Here is a 25,162-nt window from a genome sequence, read left to right as displayed (position 1 = left end):
GCCAAGCATCTACTGTATGTATGACGTTCCTCACGACCCCAAAATGACACAAAGTATGACGTTTTGTTTTTGTAAAACTAGAGACCTTAATTTGACAGTAGGCTGATCTATCTGTGACTTTAAAATCATAGTCTATTTTGTGACTTTAAAGTGTAACGTACCCCAAAATCAACATTTTTCCCACATAAACTGGGCCTAAACCTTCTAGTTTAATGTTACTTAAATTCAACATTAACTGTGCCTCAGTGCTGCCCTCTATAGGTTGAATGGTAGCTATTGCAGTTGAATTTTGTGACTGTGACTAAAAAGATGGGAGGGGGGAGGTACGCATAGCTGCTGCTACAGTTTTTTAAGAATCCACGATTTCTTCTTTGAAAGCAAAGAATAGCCTTGACTAGCTTAGTTTCTTGAGGTTTCTCGTGACGTCAGCTGCTTATGTTTTAATTTGGTACGGTGATTGGCTAAAACCAACCTTTGGTAGGCGGGCACTAGGTGTCGCTTCGCCCAATCAGCTCAGAGGGTTCTGCTGAACGTCCCTCTGTTCCCCAGAGGGATTTGATGAGAGCAGACCCAGATTCAGTACACATTACCAGTAGGTGTGTCAGGTTAGGGACGACAAGCTCTGCAGTGAGACTTCTGTTTCTTTTTTTACATGGATATGATCATCTCTGCTCCAGTAAGATGTGACTTCTGGCAGTTCTTAGACACAAAAAAACACAGAAAATAAGTCAGAATTCCTGCATGAAACACAAACAATACACATAAAGTGTTTTGCTTTAGTGAATGAAGGCAAGCAGTTGGGTTAGACAAAGAAAACCTGAGCAGGAAGAAAAAACAATCACTGCTTTTGTAAACTTCTGAATTAGTTATTACCGTCTACAGTCAGTCCTCCGCCAGAGTTAGTTAAATATCTCAGAGGTTTCTGCTTAAAATATTAGTTGGAAGCCAGATGTGTGATCCAGAGAAAGGAGCCCAGGCCGCTTCATGGTCCTCACCTGGCAGGTGACGCTGGTTCTGGAGATTAACGCGCACAGCTCCCCTTCAGCCACACGGGGGCGCTGAGGCGCCATTAGCTGCAGGCGCTGAAACCGCAGAAGAAGAAGAGTTCCTATCCACGTGGGAGAAGAGGAGCAACATGGCGCCTCCGGGAGGGAAAATAAACAGACCGAAAACGGTAAGAACCCCGGAATAAACGGGTGTAATGGGTTCGGTGGAGGTACCGGTTCGGTTCTGCTAATAGCTGATCTGAGCCCGGTTAGCTCTGAAAGAAGCAGGTCAGAGGTCCAGAATGTTCCGGTACCGACTGTGGGAGACGGTCTCATTTCTTAAAGCTACGAAGAGCTTTAATTACAGCCAGGCGATCAGACGCAATAAACATGAAATATTGTAGTAAAACATAAACTATGTGAATATAAAGAAAGTAATAATAATATAAGGATAAAATAAGAAATAAGGATGAGTTCTGAATTTGTCTAGACTTCAAAAATCTATTTTTATGTATAAAAACCAAGATGGCTATAGATTTATTTATTAGATCATGCTGATATTTTGTTTTTCAATAACCGGATATAATATTTTACATTTTAGAGCAGGAAGTAGTATTTAGTAAACAACTGATGTAAATTCTTCCAAAAGACTCCAGAAAACATTTAGAATATGTTCTGTTGTTTCAACATGTTTGTTACAGAATTAATAATTTCACTCAAATCCAAAATGTTCACTTAGAAAACCAGAAGAGGGATTAAAACCTTTCGCTTTTGGTGGAATAGGAAATATGTTCAACATCTTTTCTGGAAAATAAATTTATATTCCAGAAGTTAAAAAAGTTATTAGTTGAATATATGTCATATGGCAGAGCTGGTTATCTTAGACTCTAATAAATATGGGCTATTAACCAAAAGTGATTAATTGACAATACCTATGGTTACATGCACAACGTTTCATTTTCGGATATTCAAATTAAATAGTCAGATTCTACCGTTTATATGGGCACACCATCCATTAATCCGATCATAATGTGTGTTTATACGCAGCTGGCTTTATTCTGCACAGAACCAGTCTGACATGCACAGATAGCTAATTCCCCTATAAAACCACAGAAGAAGAAAAAGAAACTCAGTTTTTGCTAAACAACAAAATAATAACCAAAGCCGCACTGTACGAGTTTGTCCTGTGAGCGCCCAGGCTGGATTTGCACGATGTTTTAGTCACGGTTGAAACGTTATTAAGTAAAGCAACAGTTTTGCTTCCCGACGTTTTTCCGCCACTCACCAACGCAGAAATACAACACATTTACGTCGAGCCAGTTTGCCACATTCAGAACAACTTGATCCTGACTGGCGTTTATATGAACGTTGATTAGATTATCAATCAGCATAACCCAGATTACGATCTCATTCTGATTTAGCTTAATCTACTCATCATATTACCATCTGCTGGCCGCATTTTTATTCCGATTGGCTGTTTATACCCATTACTTTTGTCCATGTAAACATATTTTTATGTAAATCTGCCACGGTCAGTTACATGTAGCGGAAGCCCTGAATAAGTAAAGTAACTTTATAATTTAGGAGGCATCCCTCTAAATTCCCTCTAACCAGGTTTACAGTAAACTGAGCAGGTCACATGATCTCCTGCGTCGTTCTGACTGACTCCTGGTTCTGATTCACCTGCTGGACCATCAGAACCCAGAAGTTAACCATCATGATTGATTCTGTTACTGTTTTAGAACTTTAGTCACATCCTGGTTCCACGAGCACCTGAGACCCAGGTGAGTCCTGACCTTTGACCCGTCCTGATGTTCTTACAGGAGCTCGGAAAGAAACTCTTCAAGCGGCGCCGAGTTCTGGGCCGACAGAAGAGGAAGCAGCATCAGATCATCGGAGCCGTGGTGGACCGGGACCTCATCACCGTCCATCACCTGCAGAAGAGACGGTGAGTGGTGCAGGTGTCTCACAGCGGTTAGACACACCTGGCCGCCTCTCACCTGGCCGCCTCTCACCTGTCCCCTCCTACCTGTGTCCCTCAGGTCCAGTCCCAGAGCCAACATCACGCTCTCAGGGAAGAAGAGACGGAAGCTGCTCAAGCAGCTGCAGCACATGCAGAAGGAGAAATCCACCATGGAAGGTAGAACCGAGCCGTTCCACGGCAGAACCAGCCAGTAGAACCGAGCCGTTCCACGGCAGAACCAGCCAGTAGAACCGGCTGTCTGCTGTAGAACCGGCTGTCTGCTGTAGAGCTGCAGGGAAACGTTGGTCAGTCTGCAGAACCGAGGTCCATCCTTCAGTTTAACTCTGAAATGTCTCCTCCACAGTGGAAGCAGCACCACAGAAGAAGAAGGACTCCTCTTCATCATCAGCTGCTCCACAGAAGAAGAAGAAGAAGGCGGGGTCTGGTGGCCAGGGCGACGTGGAGATGGAGGATGTGGAGTGAGCTGAGGTCCGATTTCAGACAAAGTTCTGTCAGAAATCAAGTTGCAGAGAAGAAAACGTGGAAATCAGAACCACTGGATGTGGATCAGAACCGATGAGTAGAACCAGACAACCTCGCTGTGATTCATCTGTTCCACTTTATCTGAGCTACTGAGGGACTGGAGCTGCAGATTTGGTTTTGGTTCTGAGGGTAGAACCTGTTCAGAACATGGACTGGGTCCATAGAAACCAATGGACACTTTGTACTGTTTCTCTGTTTGAATAAAATAAGTCCAAAAGTTCTGTGTGAGGTGCTGCTTTGTGATTGGACATCTGGAGGTCCGAGTGAAGGTGAAACATCTCAGCTGCTTCATCGTTGGGTTTGTTCTGAATGAAAGTAGATCGGACCCGTCCTCAGGTCTGCATGGACCCAAAACTTCTGATGATCCTGTGCAGCTTGTCAGTCCGGCTCATGGCTGTATTATTGTCATCGATGGTCTTCCGTACAGGTCCAAACAGGACCAAAGCTGGATGTCCTGATTATGTCTATGGTCCTGATCACTTCAGACATCTGGACTCTTCTGGCACGAGCAGAACCGAGCTCTCGGTGTCGTTGGTCCACATCTCGATGTTTTGAAGCTTCGCCTGAAGACAGGAAAAAGTTCAGATACACATTTTAAAACTGGTCAGCAGCTGGCCTGATTGATTATCAGAAATAATCAGAAACTGATTATTTCTGATTATTTCTTTATTAGCTGGTACTTCTGCCACGTACAAACTGCCGTCCCTCAGTGGCTTACAGTAAAAGGTTTAGTAGAATTTTAACAACAGGAAGGAAAACAGGAATAATCGAGTTGCATTGAAAGTGGTTCAAAGTGCATTTTGGTCCATAAACGCTGTTCAGCCTGTTATACTCAACCTGAGCGGGTTTTAAATCATGAGTGTCAACGCTGTGAAAGTGAAGAGATGAAGATCAGGCGGCAAAAACTGCAGCTTCCCTCTGATCTACCTCAGCTAATAAACGTGTGGGCGAATAATCAGAGCGGCCTGAGCTGCTTTTAGCATTTTTAGAACGAGGAATGCTAAGTTTGGTTTGTTGGTTCTGGTGCAGAATGATTAAAAACTGTTAAACTCTTTGATTTGACGAGTTACTTTTTGTAAAAGCGAGGTTGTGTAGATTAAGGAAGGTGGTAACGACACTTTCTGCCCACAGCAGGAGGCACTCTAGTCTCTTACCGGGTTCATCCAGAACCAAAGCCCACCAGAACCAGAACCTCCTGAACAGAAGCTAAACACAGGACTGAGATAATCTAAACTAAACCGCTTCCTATAGCTACTCAGGCGGTTATTTTCATAGACATAATATAAGAGTAGACCCCGCATCGACCGCTTTCGCCTATGTGCGCTGACAGGATTTAGGGGCGCCATCTTGGGGAGGTCGTCAGCTCAGTGTAATGTGTTGACCAAGCGCAGAATCAATTTTAATCAACTATAACTCGTTGAATATTTAACTAATTTTCACGATGTTTTTTTTTTTTTTTTTTTGGTTAAAACTTTAAAACTATGGCTATTATAACAAATGGTCAAGTCTGTTTAAATAATCTTAGTGGAATATAAAAGTAATACAATATTCTGACGGGATGTATGTTTCAGAACACAGCCACTCATACATTTATATTTTTTATTACTACATAAACACATTTGTACATGTACACACACACACACACACACACACACATATATATATATATATATATATATATATATATATATATATATATATATATATATATATATATATATAGATATATTATCTTACTTGAGAAAAGTTATCCCTCGAGCCCTGACGTAAATAGTCCCTCAATTTAAACAAAAATAAGCCGCACAGTGCTGAGGCATCATTAGGGTGTTCAGCTTGGATCAGCAGGATTGGATTGCAGGTCGACCGCTCCAAGATGGCGGTCGTAATTCCTGCGCAGTGACAGTCAATGTGGAGTGTACTCTTATATTATGTCGATGGTCAGTAATGAAACCTTCCACCTGGTTGTACCCACGGTCCGATTCAAGATGGTGGCCGGACCAATCGCTGTGTGATATAGCTGAGACGCAGATTTCAATCTTCACTCCTCCTTGCTAACATTATGCTTTCTTTTTGAGCCAGGAACGTTTATAACTCCTAACTTCTATTTTCTGCTCTACTCAACCTGATCAAGAGTGTCATTTTTGCTAAGACTGCGTTCAAGCACGTCATCGAGCTAGCAGCTAACAAGCTAACTTCTGAATTCAACGGTTATCTTCCAGAACCTATCGATACTGCGATGCAACGGTTGGAGCACGGCTTTAAAAGGAAAGAGAAGGGGAAAACTAAAACTACAACTATAGTCTTGCACAAAGACACGATGTCATCGGCTGCAACCAGTGGTCCCAAGATTTGCTCTCCATCGGATCCAGCTGCAGGTGTCTCTGCCTCCGATCACAACTATATAGGTTCCCTGGACAGACAGAGCCCTGATCTATCTCCTCTACCGGATTCTGACCCAGATACCCCTGCTAAACCAGAGGAAAAGAAGCTAAAAGGTGACTTGTCTCTCTGTCAACTGCAAGACAACATTGTTAAGATAATCAATGATCGCTCTGATAAGCTAGAAAATATGGTCACCCTTAACACCGTTAGCATCGATGCTCTGAAGAAGTCAATTGACTTCATATTTACGGAAGTCGAAACGTTGAAGTCTGACATGAAAACTATGAGCTCCATATCCAAGAACACTGTACAGAAACTATCTGAAGTAGAAATGAGAATAAATGAAACGGAGCGATATCAGCGTAGATGGAATTTAAGGCTACACGGAATCCCAGAGGATAAACATGAGAACATCAGAGCCAAAGTTAGCGACATCTGCTGTACCGTTGTTGGAGAGAACCAGGTAAAGATAAAAGAACATATTGATATCGCTCATCGTCTGGGTCGTTTCAACGATCAGCAGAGGGCGCCGAGAACCACTATGATCCGATTCACCAACAGAACATCCCGCGACCTGGTGTGGAAAATGGCTAAAACCAGCAGCTATCTGAAGGAAAACAGGCTGAGGTTTACAGAGGATCTCACCACAGCTGACAAAGCTCTGCGTGAAAATCTGTGGCCATTAATTGAGGCAGCCAGGAAGGAAGGAAAAAAGGCCCACTTTGCTGGAGTCCGAGTGATCATTGAAGGAAAAGAAGTCAAGTCACCGCTACCCTCAACTGGACAGAAATTCAGTCCTGTCCTAATGGACACTACAAGCCCTTCATAAGTAAGATCTCAGGTTCTGCTCAGATGGTCACCTACAGAACCTACACATTAATATTTGGCTTCCTTTCTATTTTCTAATCCTTGGAAGCAGTTTATCTATTCATTTGCATCATCTTAATTCACTCCACGGTTTAAGAATTGGCTATATGTTTGTTATTGAATTCTGGTTGACTGTGCTCTGCTGAATGTGTTTAAGTGTTGGGTGCCTCAGCGTTTCAGTTTATTGGCCTTTCTAGTTAATGCAGCCATATTGTTCCAAACTGCAGGCTTCTCCTAGATGTTTTGACATGCTGAGTCACTTCAGCTCCAATCAGTTCATGGTTTAAATCCCACCATTCAGGATCTGAAGATTGTTTTCTGTGTTCACTTCTCCTATATTGTCCCTTTCAATCTTCTCATTAAATGCCAGGGGTTTAAGAGAAAATGTTAAAAGAAAAGCTTTATTTTTATTTGCAAAACAACAAAAGTCTGATTTTTGTTTTTTTCAAGAATCACATAGTGTAAGAAATGATGCATCCTTTTGGAAAACTCAATGGGGAAATGATTTATGGTTTTCTCATGGCTCAGAAAGGTCAGCAGGGGTCACTATTTTAAAAAACAAATTTAATGGTTCTGTTCTACACTCAGAAAGTGATCCTAATGGCCACTATATAATATTAATCCTGAATGTCAACAACAACATTATCCTTCTTGCCAATATATATGGATATAATTCAAAACCTGAAAATGATTTCTTACTTGATGGATTAGAATCTAGTTTTCTACACTGGTTATCAAAATACCCAAATGCTCTGATTTTAATGGGAGGGGATTTCAACATTGCTTTGAATAACTCCTTAGACCGATGGCCTCCGAATGTTAATAATACTTCTTCTGTTAACTTGTCCTCCTTTATAAAAAAATTTAATCTCATAGATATATGGAGAGTCAAAAATCCAAGTTCTAGAGATTATACCTGGTCTAATAAGAATTGCACGTTAATGTCTCGCATAGATTACTGGTTAGTTTCTGATTACTTGGATAAGAATAACGTTAATCCTAGAATATTAATAACACCTTTAACCGATCATAAAGCAATATCATTGATTGCCTCACTCAGTCCTCACATTTCTCCCACATTCAAAAGTTATTATTGGAAACTTAACAATTCTATCTTAACAAATGAATTAATAATTAATAAAGTAAATTCATTAATAAACCATTTCTGGAAAAAAGCCTTAATTGATAACAATTTCACTAGAAATTGGGAACTCCTTAAATTTGAGGTTTCACAATATTTCAGAGAATTTAGTGCTTCTCTATCTAAATCCAGGAAAGATGAAGAAACAAATGTAATATCCAGAATAACTGCAATTACTCAAATCTTACCTGAAAATTTATCTGAAAATGATTTAAAGGATTTAACCATTCAACAGAACAAATTAAATGAAATATACAGAAGGAAAGCAGAGGGAGCCTTTGTGAGATCGAGGGGAAAATGGCTGGAGAAAGGGGAACAAAACACTGCATATTTCTTTCAATTAGAAAAAACCCGTGGTCAATTCAACTCAATTCAAAAACTTAACATTAACAACTTTATCACTGATGATCCCAAAACAATAGCAAAGTATTGCTCCACTTTTTACAGTGAGTTGTATGAATCACAATACAATAAATCTGAATCTGAAACTTTCTTTACATATCTTACTGAAACTAAATCAATTAATGATGACCAAAGAGATATATGTGATAGTCCCCTTTCTCCTGCTGAAGTCCTGTCTGCCATCAAGCACCTAAAACTCAATAAATCTCCAGGAGTTGATGGCCTAACTTCAGAGTTTTACATCACCTTTGCAGATCAACTGGCCCCGTTCCTCCACCGGCTGTTTGCAGAAAGCATCCATAACCAAACCCTTCCTCCTACTCTGTGTCAAGGCCTTCTGACTTTAATTCCTAAACCTAAAAAAGACCCCCTTCTGATCGATAACTGGCGTCCGATCTGCCTTCTTAACAATGACTATAAAATACTAGCTCGAATTTTTGCGATGAGGATGAAAAGTGCTCTTAACCTTATAATTGATGAAACTCAAAATGGTTTCATGACACAAAGACATATAGCTAACAACATCAGGCTAGTGTTGGATCTGATTGACTATGCAGATTTGTGTCATGATGACAGCCTTATATTATTTTTAGATTTCCGTAAAGCTTTTGACACCATTGAACATAATTTTATTTTCAAAACATTAGAGAAATTTGGTTTTGGCCCTTACTTTTGTGCAGCAATCAAAACCTTGTATAAAAATGCTAATTGTTCAATCAAGCTTCATACTGGTACCTCTCCCAGATTCGATCTTAAGCGAGGAGTCAGGCAAGGTTGCCCGGTGTCCCCATACCTCTTTTTGATCTGCTCTCAATTACTTACAGATTTCATTAAACTCAACCACTTGAAAGGTATCACTATTGCTGAAAAAGAGATTATAATTAGTCAATTAGCTGACGATACCACTTTATTCTTAAAAGATGCTTCTCAGGTTTCTTTAGCAATTAATACAGTTGAGAAATTTTCTAGAGCGTCTGGACTCTACCTTAACATTGGTAAATGTGAACTTTTAGCCCTTAAAAATTGTAACACATCCTCCATCTATAATATTCCTGTAAAAGACTCTGTCACCTATCTCGGCATAAAGATCAACAAAGATCAAATATCTAGAAATGCTCTGAATTTTAACCCTATTATAGAAAATGTACAAAAGAAACTCAATTCTTGGCTCCAAAGAGATTTATCAATTCAAGGAAGAATTTTATTAGCAAAAGCAGAAGGTATCTCCCGTTTAACTTATCCAGCTTTGTCTCTTTCTGTAAATAAACAAACATCTGACATCATTGATAAAATGCTTTACAGATTTATATGGAAAAATAGAATTCATTATATCAGGAAATCAGTTTTAATGAACTCATTGGAACTTGGTGGCCTCAATTTTCTTGATTTTTCGACCTTAAACAATACATTCAAAATAAATTGGATTAAACAGTTTCTTAAAAATTCATCCTCAATCTGGAATTTTATACCAAACTATTTATTCTCAAAACTTGGTGGCCTTAAATTTATTCTTCTTTGCAACTACAACATTGAAAAACTCCCTATAAAGTTATCTAATTTCCACAAACAAATGCTTCTGTCCTGGTCTCTAATTTACAAACACAATTTTTCGCCCCATCGCTATCATATTTGGAACAATGGAGACATTCTGTACAAACATAAATCTTTGTTCTTGGAAAATTGGTTCGAACATGGAATCATTTTAGTTCAGCAGCTTTTCAGTCCTGATGGAGTCTTAATGTCATATTCTGAACTTCTAGAAAAGTTTGGTCTCCCCATACCTCCTAAAGAATATGCACTTGTTTTTGATGCCATCCCGTCTGGTGTCATAATGCTTTTTAAATCTTCTAGAACTTCTGTTCTGACTCCACCGGATCTGGACCCTGCTAACACTAATGTTGGTCAAATCTGTTTTTCTACTATAAAACGAAAGAACAACCGTGATATACGTGCCTTATTCCAGAAGGACATTGTCTCTGCTGCAAATGCTATTTCGTATTGGAATAACTTTGCCTCCAACCTGGACTGGGGAAAAATCTGGTGTCTTCCATCTAAATATTTGATTATTAATAAGATCAAAGAAGTATCTTTTAAGATTATCCATCGTTTTTATCCCTGTAAATTTTTCCTGCAACGATACAAAAAAGACATTGACACAAACTGTTCATTCTGCCAACTCCATGAAGAAGATCTCTGTCATTTATTCTGGTCATGTAATTTCTCATATATTTTCTGGCAAGATATTTGTACATTTATTTCCCAAACAATTCTTGATGGCTTTTCTCTTAACTATATAAATGTGTTGTTTGGATTCTTCTCTTTTCCCACTAATAAAACAAAACATTTTTATATTATCAATCTAATTTTATTTGTTGCCAAATATCATATACATAAATCTAAATTTTCAAATCAGAAACCTCGCTTTGCAGCCTTTAGAGAGGAATTCAAACAATATATTAGATCTCTCGAATATTCAAAAAATAGAAAAGCCATTAAGACAATGGATTTGTGCTCTTACTTTAATATCTTTCTGAGTTAATTTTTCATTTATTTATTGGCTTTTCGATTTGTTTGTGCTTGATATGTAACACCCTGGCATTACTGTCTTGTCTGTTTTATTACTCATTTGTATTGTTAATTTTGCTTGTTTGTAAACCCCTTTATTATCAATAAAAAAAAAAAAAAAATAAATAAAAAAAAAAAAAACCTGGTTGTACCCATAGACATAATATAAGAGTAGACGCGTCATTGGGCGGGTTCTGCCTCTGCTGCGATGCGTCAGAGCGTCCGCCATCTTAAATGTGGCAAATCTGCAGTTACTCAGTCACTTAAACAGTATCAGAGGGACTTTAATCTCTGAATATACTTTGTATTCGTAGTATTTTTTTTGTAATATTACAAGTTTATTTTCGTATCCCTTTAGCTTCATTCTCCTGAATTTATTCCCGTAAAGAATAAAAATATTTAAAATAATCTAACCTGGCCCTATTACTCCAGGAGTGGAATAATTCTGCAAACTGTGACTATTCTGGAAATGTTCCCCCTTAATTCTCATAATATGATGTTTTTATCATAACATTTGTTTGTTTATTTTTACTTTATTCACGTAGGACTTTTTTTCCTCATGTTATTAATTTTACCTCTTTAATACTCACCCAAAAAGTCTAAAGGTTCACATGTGACACGGTTTTATGAAATAATGAAGACCACAATTTTAGATTTAACAAATTGATCCTTATATTCATAACACATACACACAAATATATATATATATATATATATATATATATATATATATATATATATATATATATATGTATGTGTGTGTGTGTGTATTTATTGCAGCACAGGAATGAGGCATCTTCTCTGATCCACGTTCACAATAACAGAACTCAACTTTTTGCTGCCACATACAATATGGCGGTGACGTTGACGTGCGAACCTGCGCCCTATGACGCGTCTACGTATATATGTCTGTGGTTGTACCCAGTGATGTAATTGATTACATCATGAACCTAGACAAACAGGAAGTGCTGGCTGGCCCCTCCCACTCCCCTGACCTGGATGGAGAATCTGATCAAAGAAATAATTAGATTTAATGGTAATAATGCGCCACAGAATAAACGCTTTATGAATAACTATAAAATACGATGAAACACATTATGAAAGTAGTGAATAAATGCCATCTCCACCACATAGAGAGCAAACAATAATATTCATGGTTTTATCATCATGTTACCATGGATACAATATGTTGCTTTAATTTTTTTCTCTGTGTTTGTTCATAAATATCTACCAACGATTCCTGATTGATTTCAGCCCATTAAACGTGGCCCCACCTGATCTGGATAGAAATGTTCTTAGTGGTGCTGATGACAGGAAGAAGGGCCCCTAATCATCCTGGGGCCCCGTGCATCCTGGGGCCAGCCCTGGTTAATTAAATAATGCATTGATGTTTTCTCTGCTGTAGGTTCAGGATGTTGTATTTAAGGCATTGACGGCCTTCCATACTCAGATACTGGTTTCTACATGGAGACCATCTTCTCCTTCAGATGTTTTCTCCATCAGATTATTTAATTATTGATCAGCCCGTTTATTGTATTATTATATAAACCTTTTATTCTAACATTTCCAGTCACCGAGGACCATAGATCACCTTTCTAATAGTTCATGTGAGCTTTTCTGATATTTCTCGGGGCTTGCTCGGCTCTGGCTGGGGGTGCAGGCGCTTCCCTCCCCCTTCCAGAGGACAAAGACTAAAATGGGTCAGAGCAGCAGCTCCTGCGCACCATCCGCCGCCGCCACCCTCCGGAGGCAGAGAGCAGCTGCTGGCCGCCTTCCAGGCTCTCTGAGCGGCCACACCGTGCTGCTTTCCTCCGCTCATCCCCGCTGAACACACCGGGATCTCCGCTCGTTCCTGCCGCCGCCTTTATTTGGACCCCGTCATGTCGTCCTGGGATGGCTGACACCGCCGACTGGATCTGAACCGCTTCGGAACCGGAGCTGCTGGACTCCTCCAGCGACTCATCCGCCCCCACGCTGACCGACGGAGGACGATGGAGGCCGGGCTGAGGTGAACGGAGTCCCCGCTGACCGTCCAGGTAGAGATCGTCGCTGCTTTGTGTTCCGGTTCAGGTCCAAACCCGCACCAGTTTGTCCCGGTACCGGCCAGTACCGACCAGTACCGACCAGTTAAATGGGCAGATTTTAAATGTTTTATTTTCCAAGAATCCGGAGAAATCCAGAATTTATTGTGAACAGAAACAAAGAGACCCGGAAATATGAATAGAACTCCTGCTGCTGGTAGAACTGCGAACCGAACCGACTGGACCGGGTTCATCTCACTAGGACCAGATCAGCAGCGTCTGACCCCTCAGGTCTGAAAGTCTTCTAGGGAACAGTTTAGTCCTCATTGGCTCAGCTGCTGTCAGGCTGATTGGGACCCATACGGGTGACTGAGTGGGGCCCCTGGGGGACAGGTTCCATATTGACCCCATGGACTGATGGAGATAAGCTATGAGCTGTAAGGGGCCCCATCTGAGAAAGATAAAGGGAACCTATGAGGGCCCCATATGAGAAAGATAAAGGGAACCTATGAGGGCCCCATCTGAGAAAGATAAATGGAACCTATGAGGGCCCCATCTGAGAAAGATAAAGGGAACCCATGAGGGCCCCATCTGAGAAAGATAAAGGGAACCTATGAGGGCCCCATATGAGAAAGATAAAGGGAACCTATGAGGGCCCTATCTGAGAAAGATAAAGGGAACCTATGAGGGCCCCATATGAGAAAGATAAAGGGAACCTATGAGGGCCCTATCTGAGAAAGATAAAGGGAACCTATGAGGGCCCTATCTGAGAAAGATAAAGGGAACCTATGAGGGCCCTATCTGAGAAAGATAAAGGGAACCTATGAGGGCCCCATCTTTAACATCTGTGTGGGCCCCTCTCCAAAATGAATGTAAAAATGGGCCCCATGTGGGACGGTCCACAGGTTCTAAGGCAGCTGAAGGCATTCAGTGCGAACAAAAACACAGAACCCCTCTGTCAGAACCTTACTGAGCTGGTAGGTTCTGTGAGGGAACCATACGGGTATTGCATGAGCCAAAAAATGGATCGTAGGTAAAAAAAAAAAAAAATCTTTCTGTGGTTCTGTAATAATGTCCTTTTTTATTTGGGTTTAGAAGGTTCTGAAACGGTGGTACAGGGACCCGCAGTGGAACTCGGGCCGCTTTCCGTGGTTCTCAGAATAAACGTTGTTTACTTTGTGTGAGATGAGCCGTTTGGGTTCTGACCTTTGCTTCAGAGGGAACCAGAGGGAACCAGGAACCCGGCCCGGTTACGCCCCACCATACTGGGTCTGGTTAACCATCCTCCAGAACTGGAGAACCAGCAGGATTTGCTCACCAAGGTTCTCAGTGACCAGGAGAACGACCCAGTTCAGGAGAACCTTCCTTCAGAACCGTTCTACAGATTTCTGTGTCAGTTTTGTTCCCACAGCGGGTTTTTATGAGCTCCATCCGAGTCCATCCAGCCGGGTCGGGTTCTGACTGGTTCCTTACTGACCCTGTGGGAGCTGCGGTTCTGTTCCTCTTAGATCTGGATCAGAACAGGGTCGGGCATCAGGCCGTGTTCTGACTGGAGCACTGAGAGTCATTCTGGATGTTAGGAGGAACATTTACAGGCTTAGCTTCCAGAACCAGAACCAGAACCATTGCCGGGGCTTCTTGGTTGATATGGAGAGAAGTTCTGGGGCAGATGGACTAAACACCACCTGTGCTAGACTCACGGAACCAGCTGATGGACTGGGCCGGGCCGGGCCTGCGGGTCCTGATGGTTCCTCTCTCACTCTGAGTTCTTTTAAGTTCATGGAGAACCTTTAAAAATACAGAACCTCTTCCCGTGTAGATAAATGTGTGACCGGATCAGAACCAGAGTCAGAGTCCATTGAAAAGTGACAGCGTTTCAAACTGGGCTCAGAACCGTCAGCCCATCAGGATTCTGCTGATATCAGCTGGACTATAGAGGTAGTGGTGTCTGGACGTTATCAGCTGCTGAGGCGTTCTGATAGGGAACCGGGCCAGCGTGTTCTGATAGGGAACCGGGCCAGCGTGTTCTGATAGGGAACCGGGCCAGCGTATTCTGATAGGGAACCGGGCCAGCGCGTTCCTCGCGGGTTAAAGTCCTGCAGACCGGACTGTGGACCCGCAGAGCTGCAGAGATTCTGAGGAAGCGGTGAGTTGCTGCTGCTACCTGCGCTCAGGTTCTGGGTGTTCTGGTTCTGTTGGCCTGCAGCGGTATTTTTAGACGGCAGCAGAACTTTGGTTCTGATCCATCCATCTCCCCACAGTTTGATGTGAAAGCTGTTTTTACTTCTTCTCCTTCTACCTGCCTGCTCCTGTGACCCGGATGAAAGCGTCTAAAAATGGATCCGCCTCGTCTCCTCCTTCTGGAGCACGTCCATTTTTAGCTTTCTATTTTCCTCCCCGCTCCGGTTCTGATCCGGTTCTCTTTGTGGCTGCTCGCTGAGGAGGCGACAGATCTGGGACGTGGACCGTTTGAAGATGCGCTGAAGGCTGCAGTCGCGGTTCTGACTGAGCGGGCCGGCCCTCCTGGATCCAGCTCATGTTTAATGTTCTGGTTCTGAGGGGCGGCTCGTCTCTCGGTGTTTTTCTGAGAGTAACGGAGGAACTCATTGCGCTCTGCTCTCCCTCTGCAGAACCTCTACTGGATCTCTGTTCTGAGGCCATCTCTCATCTCCAGCTATGACTCCTCCGGCTGACCTCCGACCTTTGCCCGGTCTGCTGGTCTCCGCCGTCGCGCTCCTGATGGTGGCGATGTCACTTCCTGCTTCGGCTCTGGAACCGAAGAAGTGTTCCTACAGGCAGTATCAGGGCGCCGCCGTCAACGTCAGGCTGGCTCTGAACAGAGAGGCGATAACCATGACGACCCGCACCAACCAATCACAGGAGTGTTTCCAGGCCTGCTGCACCAAGGAGGTCCGAACAGGTGAGACCCGCATGTCGCAGGTATCAGACCGGTTCTGTTGGATCTCTGCTGTGTGTCGCCATAGCACTGATTCATGATTCATCGTGTTTGAACGGCTGATTTTACTGAAAATGATCAGGAAGAAGCGCTGGACTGAACCTGAGTGAAGAAGCAGTCCAGTCCCACAACGGCTCGTAGAACTGCAGATCCACACAGCTTTGAGTGGAGAATGGAAACAAGATGTTTGGTCATGAAGGAGTTCAGAGGCTGACATTTGGTCAGAGTAGAGATGGTGACTGGGTTACACTAGATGTTCTGTGACGTTCTAAGCAGTAATAGTTCCTGCAGCAGTTGTCACTGTGACGCTAGCTGTGTTGTTACAGAAACACATCCAGCTTTAAGCTCTCAGTGTTTTTTAGAGGTTCTGCTAAAGAAATGGTCTGGTTCTAAGACTGGAGAGGGCAAGCAGCCAAACGGGTTTACTGCGTTGATCTCTGTCCAGCAGTGAAGAGTGTAAGCTGTAACCGGATAATGTCACTAAAAAAGACGCCACCTTTGTTTTTCTGAAGGTTCTTGGTGCAACATGGCCACGTTCAAAGCTAACAAGCGGGCCAATGAAGATAACTGCTTCCTGTTCCACTGTCCCACTGAGTTGGACTGTCCTCTGATGGAGGTTCCTGAAGACACCAACACCTACAACATCTACAAAGGTGAAAGTCGTCCCACTAATGTGTTTCCTGTAACATTGACCTCATGGTTCTTCATGTGGGCTCCGTCTGAAATGTTCTAATTACAGCCCATAGCTCCTGTTCCTAGCTCCTGTTCCTGTTCCTAGTTCCTGTTCCTAGCTCCTGTTCTTAGTTCCTGTTCCTAGCTCCTGTTCCTACCTCCTGTTACTAGTTCCTGTTCCTAGCTCCTGTTCTTAGTTCCTAGTTCCTGTTCCTAGTTCCTGTTCCTAGCTCCTGTTCTTAGTTCCTGTTCCTAGCTCCTGTTCCTACCTCCTGTTACTAGTTCCTGTTCCTAGCTCCTGTTCTTAGTTCCTGTTCCTAGCTCCTGTTCCTAGCTCCTGTTCTTAGTTCCTGTTCTTAGCTCCTGTTCCTAGCTCCTGTTCTTAGTTCCTGTTCCTAGCTCCTGTTCCTACCTCCTGTTCCTAGCTCCTGTTCTTAGCTCCCGTTCCTAGCTCCTGTTCTTAGCTCCCGTTCCTAGCTCCTGTTCTTAGTTCCTGTTCCTAGCTCCTGTTCCTAGCTCCTGTTCTTAGTTCCTGTTCCTAGCTCCTGTTCCTACCTCCTGTTCCTAGCTCCTGTTCCTACCTCCTGTTACTAGTTCCTGTTCCTAGCTCCTGTTCCTAGCTCCTGTTCTTAGTTCCTGTTCCTAGCTCCTGTTCCTAGCTCCTGTTCTTAGTTCCTGTTCCTAGCTCCTGTTCCTACCTCCTGTTACTAGTTCCTGTTCCTAGCTCCTGTTCCTAGCTCCTGTTCTTAGCTCCTGTTTTTAGCTCCTGTTCTTAGCTCCCGTTCCTAGCTCCTGTTCTTAGTTCCTGTTCCTAGCTCCTGTTCCTAGCTCCTGTTCTTAGTTCCTGTTCCTAGCTCCTGTTCCTAGCTCCTGTTCTTAGTTCCTGTTCCTAGCTCCTGTTCCTACCTCCTGTTCCTAGCTCCTGTTCCTACCTCCTGTTACTAGTTCCTGTTCTTAGCTCCTGTTCCTAGCTCCTGTTCTTAGTTCCTGTTCCTAGCTCCTGTTCTTAGTTCCTGTTCCTAGCTCCTGTTCTTAGTTCCTGTTCCTAGCTCCTGTTCTTAGTTCCTGTTCCTAGCTCCTGTACCTAGCTCCTGTTCTTAGCTCCTGTTCCTAGCTCCTGTTCTTAGTTCCTGTTCCTAGCTCCTGTTCCTAGCTCCTGTTCATAGTTCCTGTTCCTAGTTCCTGTTCCTAGTTCCTGTTCCTAGTTCCTGTTCCTAGCTCCTGTTCTTAGTTCCTGTTCCTAGCTCCTGTTCTTAGTTCCTGTTCTTAGCTCCTGTTCCTAGCTCCTGTTCTTAGTTCCTGTTCCTAGCTCCTGTTCCTAGCTCCTGTTCATAGTTCCTGTTCCTAGTTCCTGTTCCTAGTTCCTGTTCATAGTTCCTGTCCCTAGCTCCTGTTCTTAGTTCCTGTTCCTAGCTCCTGTTCTTAGTTCCTGTTCTTAGTTCCTGTTCCTAGCTCCTGTTCCTAGCTCCTGTACCTAGCTCCTGTTCTTAGCTCCTGTTTTTAGCTCCTGTTCTTAGTTCCTGTTCCTAGCTCCTGTTCTTAGCTCCTGTTCTTAGTTCCTGTTCCTAGCTCCTGTTCCTACCTCCTGTTCCTAGCTCGTTTTCCTACCTCCTGTTCCTAGTTCCTGTTCCTAGCTCCTGTTCTTAGCTCCTGTTCCTAGCTCCTGTACCTAGCTCCTGTTCTTAGCTCCTGTTCCTAGCTCCTGTACCTAGCTCCTGTACCTAGCTCCTGTACCTAGCTCCTGTTCTTAGTTCCTTTTCCTAGCTCCTTTTCCTAGCCCCTGTTCTTAGTTCCTGTTCCTACCTCCTGTTCTTAGTTCCTGTTCCTAGCTCCTGTTCCTAGCTCCTGTTCTTAGTTCCTGTTCCTAGCTCCTGTTCCTAGCTCCTGTTCATAGTTCCTGTTCCTAGTTCCTGTTCCTAGTTCCTGTTCCTAGTTCCTGTTCCTAGCTCCTGTTCTTAGTTCCTGTTCCTAGCTCCTGTTCTTAGTTCCTGTTCTTAGCTCCTGTTCCTAGCTCCTGTTCTTAGTTCCTGTTCCTAGCTCCTGTTCCTAGCTCCTGTTCATAGTTCCTGTTCATAGTTCCTGTTCCTAGTTCCTGTTCCTAGTTCCTGTTCATAGTTCCTGTCCCTAGCTCCTGTTCTTAGTTCCTGTTCCTAGCTCCTGTTCTTAGTTCCTGTTCTTAGTTCCTGTTCCTAGCTCCTGTTCCTAGCTCCTGTACCTAGCTCCTGTTCTTAGCTCCTGTTTTTAGCTCCTGTTCTTAGTTCCTGTTCCTAGCTCCTGTTCCTACCTCCTGTTCCTAGCTCGTTTTCCTACCTCCTGTTCCTAGTTCCTGTTCCTAGCTCCTGTTCCTAGCTCCTGTACCTAGCTCCTGTTCTTAGCTCCTGTTCTTAGCTCCTGTTCTTAGTTCCTGTTCCTAGCTCCTGTTCCTACCTCCTGTTCCTAGCTCGTTTTCCTACCTCCTGTTCCTAGTTCCTGTTCCTAGCTCCTGTTCTTAGCTCCTGTTCCTAGCTCCTGTACCTAGCTCCTGTTCTTAGCTCCTGTTCCTAGCTCCTGTACCTAGCTCCTGTACCTAGCTCCTGTACCTAGCTCCTGTTCTTAGTTCCTTTTCCTAGCTCCTGTTCCTAGCCCCTGTTCTTAGTTCCTGTTCCTACCTCCTGTTCATAGTTCCTGTCCCTAGCTCCTGTTCTTAGTTCCTGTTCCTAGCTCCTGTTCTTAGTTCCTGTTCCTAGCTCCTGTTCCTAGCTCCTGTTCTTAGCTCCTGTTCCTAGCTCCTGTACCTAGCTCCTGTTCTTAGCTCGTTTTCCTACCTCCTGTTCCTAGTTCCTGTTCCTAGCTCCTGTTCTTAGCTCCTGTTCCTAGCTCCTGTACCTAGCTCCTGTTCTTAGCTCCTGTTCCTAGCTCCTGTACCTAGCTCCTGTACCTAGCTCCTGTTCATAGTTCCTGTCCCTAGCTCCTGTTCTTAGTTCCTGTTCCTACCTCCTGTTCCTAGCTCGTTTTCCTACCCCCTGTTCCTAGTTCCTGTTCCTAGCTCCTGTTCTTAGCTCCTGTTCCTAGCTCCTGTACCTAGCTCCTGTTCTTAGCTCCTGTTCCTAGCTCCTGTACCTAGCTCCTGTTCATAGTTCCTGTCCCTAGCTCCTGTTCTTAGTTCCTGTTCCTAGCTCCTGTTCTTAGTTCCTGTTCCTAGCTCCTGTTCCTAGCTCCTGTTCCTAGCTCCTGTTCCTAACCCCTGTTCTTAGTTCCTGTTCCTAGCTCCTGTTCTTAGTTCCTGTTCCTAGCTCCTGTTCTTAGTTCCTGTTCCTAGCTCCTGTTCCTAGCTCCTGTTCCTAGTTCCTGTTCCTAGCTCCTGTTCCTAGTTCCTGTTCCTAGCTCCTGTTCTTAGCTCCTGTTCCTAGCTCCTATTCCTAGCTCCTGTTCCTAGCTCCTGTTCCTAGCCCCTGTTCTTAGTTCCTGTTCCTAGCTCCTGTTCTTAGTTCCTTTTCCTAGCTCCTGTTCCTAGCCCCTGTTCTTAGTTCCTGTTCCTAGCTCCTGTTCTTAGTTCCTGTTCCTAGCTCCTGTTCTTAGTTCCTGTTCCTAGCTCCTGTTCCTAGCTCCTGTTCCTAGCTCCTGTTCTTAGCTCCTGTTCCTATCTCCTGTTCCTAGCTCCTGTTCCTTGACCTTTCTTGAGGTCAGCGGTAATGTTGCATTCCATTTGCCTCAGAAAATTAAAATTGGAGGTTGGAATGGGGTAAACCTGCATAAAAAGCATTCCAGATAATACAGTCGGAAAGTCGGGATTCCAAAATAAAAACAAAAGGTTAGAAGATTCCAGAAGGTTCCAGAAGAGCGACGGCCAGGAAAACTGTTGTTTTGTTCATAGAACCTCTTATAAACGTCCTTTAAAGCTGTTCTTTCCACATGCACACAGCACTTTTAATTTGTTTGGTTCAGAGTTGCAGCCGCTACATGTAGCATTGATTTTAGACAGACTCTTACAGCTGTTTCTTGTAAAATAAACATCTTTTATCACAGCTCAGTGTTGTTGATGCGAGGAGGTGCCATGTTGGATCCGACAATCGGCCTTAAACATTTTCTCCGACTTCCCGAGGGAAAAGTCAGAATACAGCAGCTGCTACAGTTGATTTTCACTGACACCAGGATTTCCAAGGTCCGACTAGAAATGGAATGAAACTCTATTGTGGGGAGGAAAGGACTGCAATACCGATTTCCGACAGCATTTAACCCATAAGTCATTAGGCGACAGAAACACGCTTGGATGATGCTAGTCAAATCCAGGCCTGCAGCCTTCCGAACATCAACAACAAAAGACACAAGCTAGACAACGTAGCTAACAGCTACAGCTCTCATTACACAAACCAAAACATGTGAAGGCGTGTACGTTTGCATGTGTCACACAGAGTACAGGTGAAGCAATAATGTCATCATACTAGCGTTACCCATTGACCTACCATCACTTCAGTCCACCCAAAATGGTGCCAACGTCTCTCCAGACACTTTTGATCATTTCTGTGAGGTGTCCTGTGCTTATATGTTGTCACGCAAAGGATTGTGGGATTCCTTATGGCTCGTTTGCACCAGTAGGTTTTTTGCACCAAAGGTTGTGCCAATTGAGACATTGGCACAACCTTTGACTCTGACGTCATTACATGATGGAAACGCACATAGAGTCAAATCCAGGCCTTCAGCCTTCTGAAAATAAACTACAAAGTGCGCGGACTCCTCTCCGGACATTTTCATTGATTTCCATGTGGGGGCTGTGCTGATACGTCATGTCACACAAAGGATTGTGGGATACTTTAAGGCTTCTTAGAGCTGGTAAGGGACGTTGTAATGTCCCTAGACAAAACTAGCGTGGGAGGAAGCATCCAGGCTCCTTTCCCTGCCTCCTTCCTTACTGACTGCACTATTCGGACAGCACTGATCATGGCGACCGCTGATGCACAGTCCTGACTCTATTAGGGTGTTCGGAGGGAGCCGCAGGTCCACAGTTTCTCACACTGCAATGCTGTTCTGCCCTCATCTGCCCTCATGTGACCAAAATTGTCCTATCACTTTTTTCTCTCCTCTGCACAGGATTAGGTCATCCACCCACTCGGAGACCTGAGACCATGACAACCACTGTACAGACTACCACCAGCACCACCACCACCACATCAGCACCAACTACACCAACAACAACCCAACCCACCAGCACAACCAGCACACCAACCACCGCACCACCACTGCCCTCCACTACAGAACCTCCCCCACCCATCATCATCATTGCCACAGCGCCTCCAGGCACTCCACCAACCACCACTACTACTACAGCCCCAAGAACCACTATGGGACCTTCTCCTGTCTTCACCTCCAGAAAACCCAACAAAACCACCAAGAAGCAAAACAAAACCACCAAGAAAGGAAAATCTCATCTATCCATCACCACCACCACCACCCTAGCAGCTTTGAGCTCCACGACCTCACATCTCGCTCAAACAGAAAGCAAGAAGGTGGAGCATGAAATTATTAGCTTTCCAGAAACTACAACCTCAGCTACAGTCACCACTGTGTCCCCAACCACCAAGACCACCAGTACAACCATTGCTACCACTACTGCAGCCACCTTCCCCATGACCAGTCACACTGTTTCTACAACCAGGAGACCAACTACAACTACAAGTCCAACTACAACCACGAGTCCAACTACAACTACAAGTCCAACTACAACTACGAGTCCAACTACAACCACCACTACCACTACAACCACCATGACTTCCACATCTCCCACAACCACTCAACGTACCACCAGCATCTCCACCACCGAACCAACCACCACCGCGACGGCTCAACCCCCGAGTCTGATCATCATTCCCAAAGACACCCTTCAGTCTCACCCAAACTTTCAGCCTGGTCACGCTAATCTGAACTCCAGCTCCAGTCAGGGGAAGGTGGTAGCGGAGCAGGGGGTATTGAAGGGTGGTGTGGTGGCCTTCATGGTTTTGGGACTGGCAGTGCTCACGCTGGCCCTGGCTGTGGGTGGCCGGAAGGCAATGGAGTCCTTTGACCGGCGACATTACACCAGACTGGAGCTCAACGACCTTCACTATGAGATTTAAGTGGGAAAATCCACCATGCCTGCTTTATTTAAGGTTGTTTAAGTTCTTAACTGCACGTCTCTGGATTGTCTCCTCACGCCTTTTTTTTTACAAAGGCTGTGGAGAATCCTGCTCTTTGATTGGTTAGACTTGGTTTGTTTGCCTTTAAAGTCCTCTAGAAGCAGTTTATGGAGCATGATTCACTTCTGTTTGTTTAAATAAGGTACCACTCACACTTTTTTTATTTGTTAGGTCCCGTGACCTGCTAAACGTGAAGGTGCGTTCCCATTAGCGTGACAAAAAAATGTGCCACTTTTGCTTGCTGTCCCTCGCCTGACATTATCGCCGGCCATTCGCTCAGTTGGCAACAGCAAATGCACAGCTGGCAACAAGCCAGAAATTCAATGGTACAACAGCGCCATCTTGTGACGCTTTCACTTAACTGCCACTCCAGCCTCACTCACGCTTCACCAGGCTTGGTCCATTCTGGATTTGTCTCAGTAGTAATAACTGGTTGAGACCACAAACCGCCACTATCAGCTTATCTTCCATGTTGAATGAAAACTACTTTGTCTTCGCTGCAGTGCTTCACCCCACATCACAGCCACATCCGGTTCCTTATTGGCTGTTGCGGTGTGACAAGACACAAAATTTTATCTTTTTCAACTCCAACAACTGTAGCTTTGAATCCATTGCAGGTGTTGTGTCGCTCTGGCTTCACTTTAATTGCATGTTTTACGTCGCTAGAATTCCCTCGGAGGCTTTGCATAGTGTCGCTTTGCGTCACACCGCTCCTATGTGGCACCTGTGCGTAGGGATATCATGTAAATCTGTCGCTTGGCCTTCACGTTCAATGTGAACGCACCTTAACGCCAACGGACTGTCAAAGAATTTCATTGGACACAGAGTAGACAAGAAGTTATCAGATTCTAGGAAGAATGGATGCAGAAAATCAGTTAAGTCATTTTTAATGATTTTAAAGATTGTTCTGTTAAGATCTGATTTAATGAGGACTTTAAACACAAACATAATGCTCTAATCTATGATCAGTTTATTGATTTGACCTTGCAGTTATAACAATGAACACAAAGTGTCGTCTTTCTTTCTGTTAATTCAATTTATTAACAGTTACTGTTTTTAACTCCAAGCTGTCAGTGTGGAGTTAATTTAAGATTATTCATGTTAAACTGAAAATATTTTAATTTCTGAGCAAAGTATCTTAAAATATTGACACATTTTAAATTTATGTACAAATATGTGGTAATTTCTGATAAGGAACCAAAACTGTGAAAGGTTTTCCAAACATCAAACCAGTGAAGACTTCTTGAACTATATTTAGGTGATTTTAATCCTAAACTAATAGGAATTGGTTTATTTATTTATTGATAATAAATCCACTGATAAAACAAGTTCAGCCTCCAGAGGGAAGGGTCTGATTTGAATTCAGACCAGGGACGGGGATGGAAATGGTTTGATTTATAAGATGCTGCCTGCACTACAGTGAGCCCCTTACAGCGCTCAACTTTGCTGCTAACAGCGCCACAGTTATCTGCTAACAGCGTTAAGCTATGCTGCTAATAGCACCACAGTTAGCTGCTAACAGCGCCACAGTTAGCTGCTAACACCGCCACAGTTAGCCGCTAACAGTGTTAAGCTATGCTGCTAATAGCACCACAGTTATCTGCTAACAGCGTTAAGCTATGCTGCTAATAGCACCACAGTGAGCCCCTAACAACGCTAAACTTCGCTGCAAATAGCACCACAGTTAGCTGCTAATAGCACCACAGTTAGCTGCTAACAGTGCCACAGTTATCTGCTAACAGTGTTAAGCTATGCTGCTAATAGCACCACAGTTAGCTGCTAATAGCACCACAGTTAGCTGCTAACAGCTCCACAGTTAGCTGCTAACAGCGTTAAGCTATGCTGCTAATAGCACCACAGTTATTTGCTAACAGGACTAAACTTTGCTGTTATAAACACTACAGTTATCTGCTAACAGCGGAAAAGTTAGCTGCTAACAGCGTTAAGCTATGCTGCTAATAGCACCACAGTTAGCTGCTAATAACACTACAGTTATCTGCTAACAGCGGAAAAGTTAGCTAGTGCATCAGAGGTTGTTAGTGCTATTTCATATTTTTTTCCAGTCCAGGCCGGATTTTACTTACCTGACTCCGCCAGATAGATTTGCTCCGCATATCCATCTGGAAACCTTCCGTTGAAGTAATTTTGGGAAGGGGCGAAAATACTGGTTAGCTGATTGGCCTATGTTGGTGATAGACGGGCCAAATAAACCAATCAGATTCGTCGTCGCTCGTAACAGAGCGACGACGAAAACACAACCACAAGCCAAGCTACTCTTGCTGCTGCAGGTAAAGGCTCGTTAGCTCAGCAAAGAAATACTCTGTAATTCCGATAAAACTTGCTCGATAGCCACGCTAACGCTAGTTTCATCGGCTGAAGCCGCCATGTTCTTTAGACTGAACTGTTGCGCTTCCCGTTGCGTCACACCTCAACCCGCCTCAAAGCCAACGCTGATTGGACGTTCGTTTGGTGAACGGCTCCAAATTTTCTTCAACGGAGAGTAGCCAGACTGATC

The 25,162-nt window shown here is 43.6% G+C and overlaps 2 protein-coding genes across 2 annotated transcripts; both read left to right on the top strand.

The window, feature by feature from the left end:
* Positions 1 to 1,030: 1,030 nt before the first annotated feature.
* On the top strand, positions 1,031 to 3,713 carry c17h11orf98 (chromosome 17 C11orf98 homolog). Its single transcript, XM_012876744.3, has 4 exons — positions 1,031 to 1,174; positions 2,810 to 2,934; positions 3,029 to 3,126; positions 3,314 to 3,713. Exons 1-4 carry the CDS (start codon positions 1,136 to 1,138, stop codon positions 3,430 to 3,432), a joined length of 381 nt encoding a protein of 126 aa, XP_012732198.2. The 5' UTR covers positions 1,031 to 1,135; the 3' UTR covers positions 3,433 to 3,713.
* An 8,839-nt stretch (positions 3,714 to 12,552) lies between these two features.
* Positions 12,553 to 24,719, top strand: mansc1 (MANSC domain containing 1). Its single transcript, XM_012876721.3, has 4 exons — positions 12,553 to 12,885; positions 15,501 to 15,790; positions 16,339 to 16,479; positions 21,566 to 24,719. Exons 2-4 carry the CDS (start codon positions 15,547 to 15,549, stop codon positions 22,585 to 22,587), a joined length of 1,407 nt encoding a protein of 468 aa, XP_012732175.2. The 5' UTR covers positions 12,553 to 12,885; positions 15,501 to 15,546; the 3' UTR covers positions 22,588 to 24,719.
* Positions 24,720 to 25,162: the final 443 nt, after the last annotated feature.

This window comes from Fundulus heteroclitus, chromosome 17 (assembly GCF_011125445.2).
Source record: "Fundulus heteroclitus isolate FHET01 chromosome 17, MU-UCD_Fhet_4.1, whole genome shotgun sequence".
In the NCBI taxonomy this organism is placed as follows: Eukaryota; Metazoa; Chordata; class Actinopteri; order Cyprinodontiformes; family Fundulidae; genus Fundulus; species Fundulus heteroclitus.
Note: the sequence above shows the minus strand (reverse complement) of the source record. Positions and strands in the feature narration are given on the sequence as shown.

Bases quoted from the DNA above. Each gene is read 5' to 3' on its own strand.
- c17h11orf98 (XM_012876744.3), top strand. From the start codon at position 1,136: ATGGCGCCTCCGGGAGGGAAAATAAACAGACCGAAAACG. The intron at 1,175-2,809 runs GTAAGAACCCCG...ATGTTCTTACAG, and splicing joins AAATAAACAGACCGAAAACG to GAGCTCGGAAAGAAACTCTT. The intron at 2,935-3,028 runs GTGAGTGGTGCA...TGTGTCCCTCAG, and splicing joins CATCACCTGCAGAAGAGACG to GTCCAGTCCCAGAGCCAACA.
- mansc1 (XM_012876721.3), top strand. From the start codon at position 15,547: ATGACTCCTCCGGCTGACCTCCGACCTTTGCCCGGTCTGCTGGTCTCC. The intron at 15,791-16,338 runs GTGAGACCCGCA...GTTTTTCTGAAG, and splicing joins CACCAAGGAGGTCCGAACAG to GTTCTTGGTGCAACATGGCC. The intron at 16,480-21,565 runs GTGAAAGTCGTC...TCCTCTGCACAG, and splicing joins CACCTACAACATCTACAAAG to GATTAGGTCATCCACCCACT.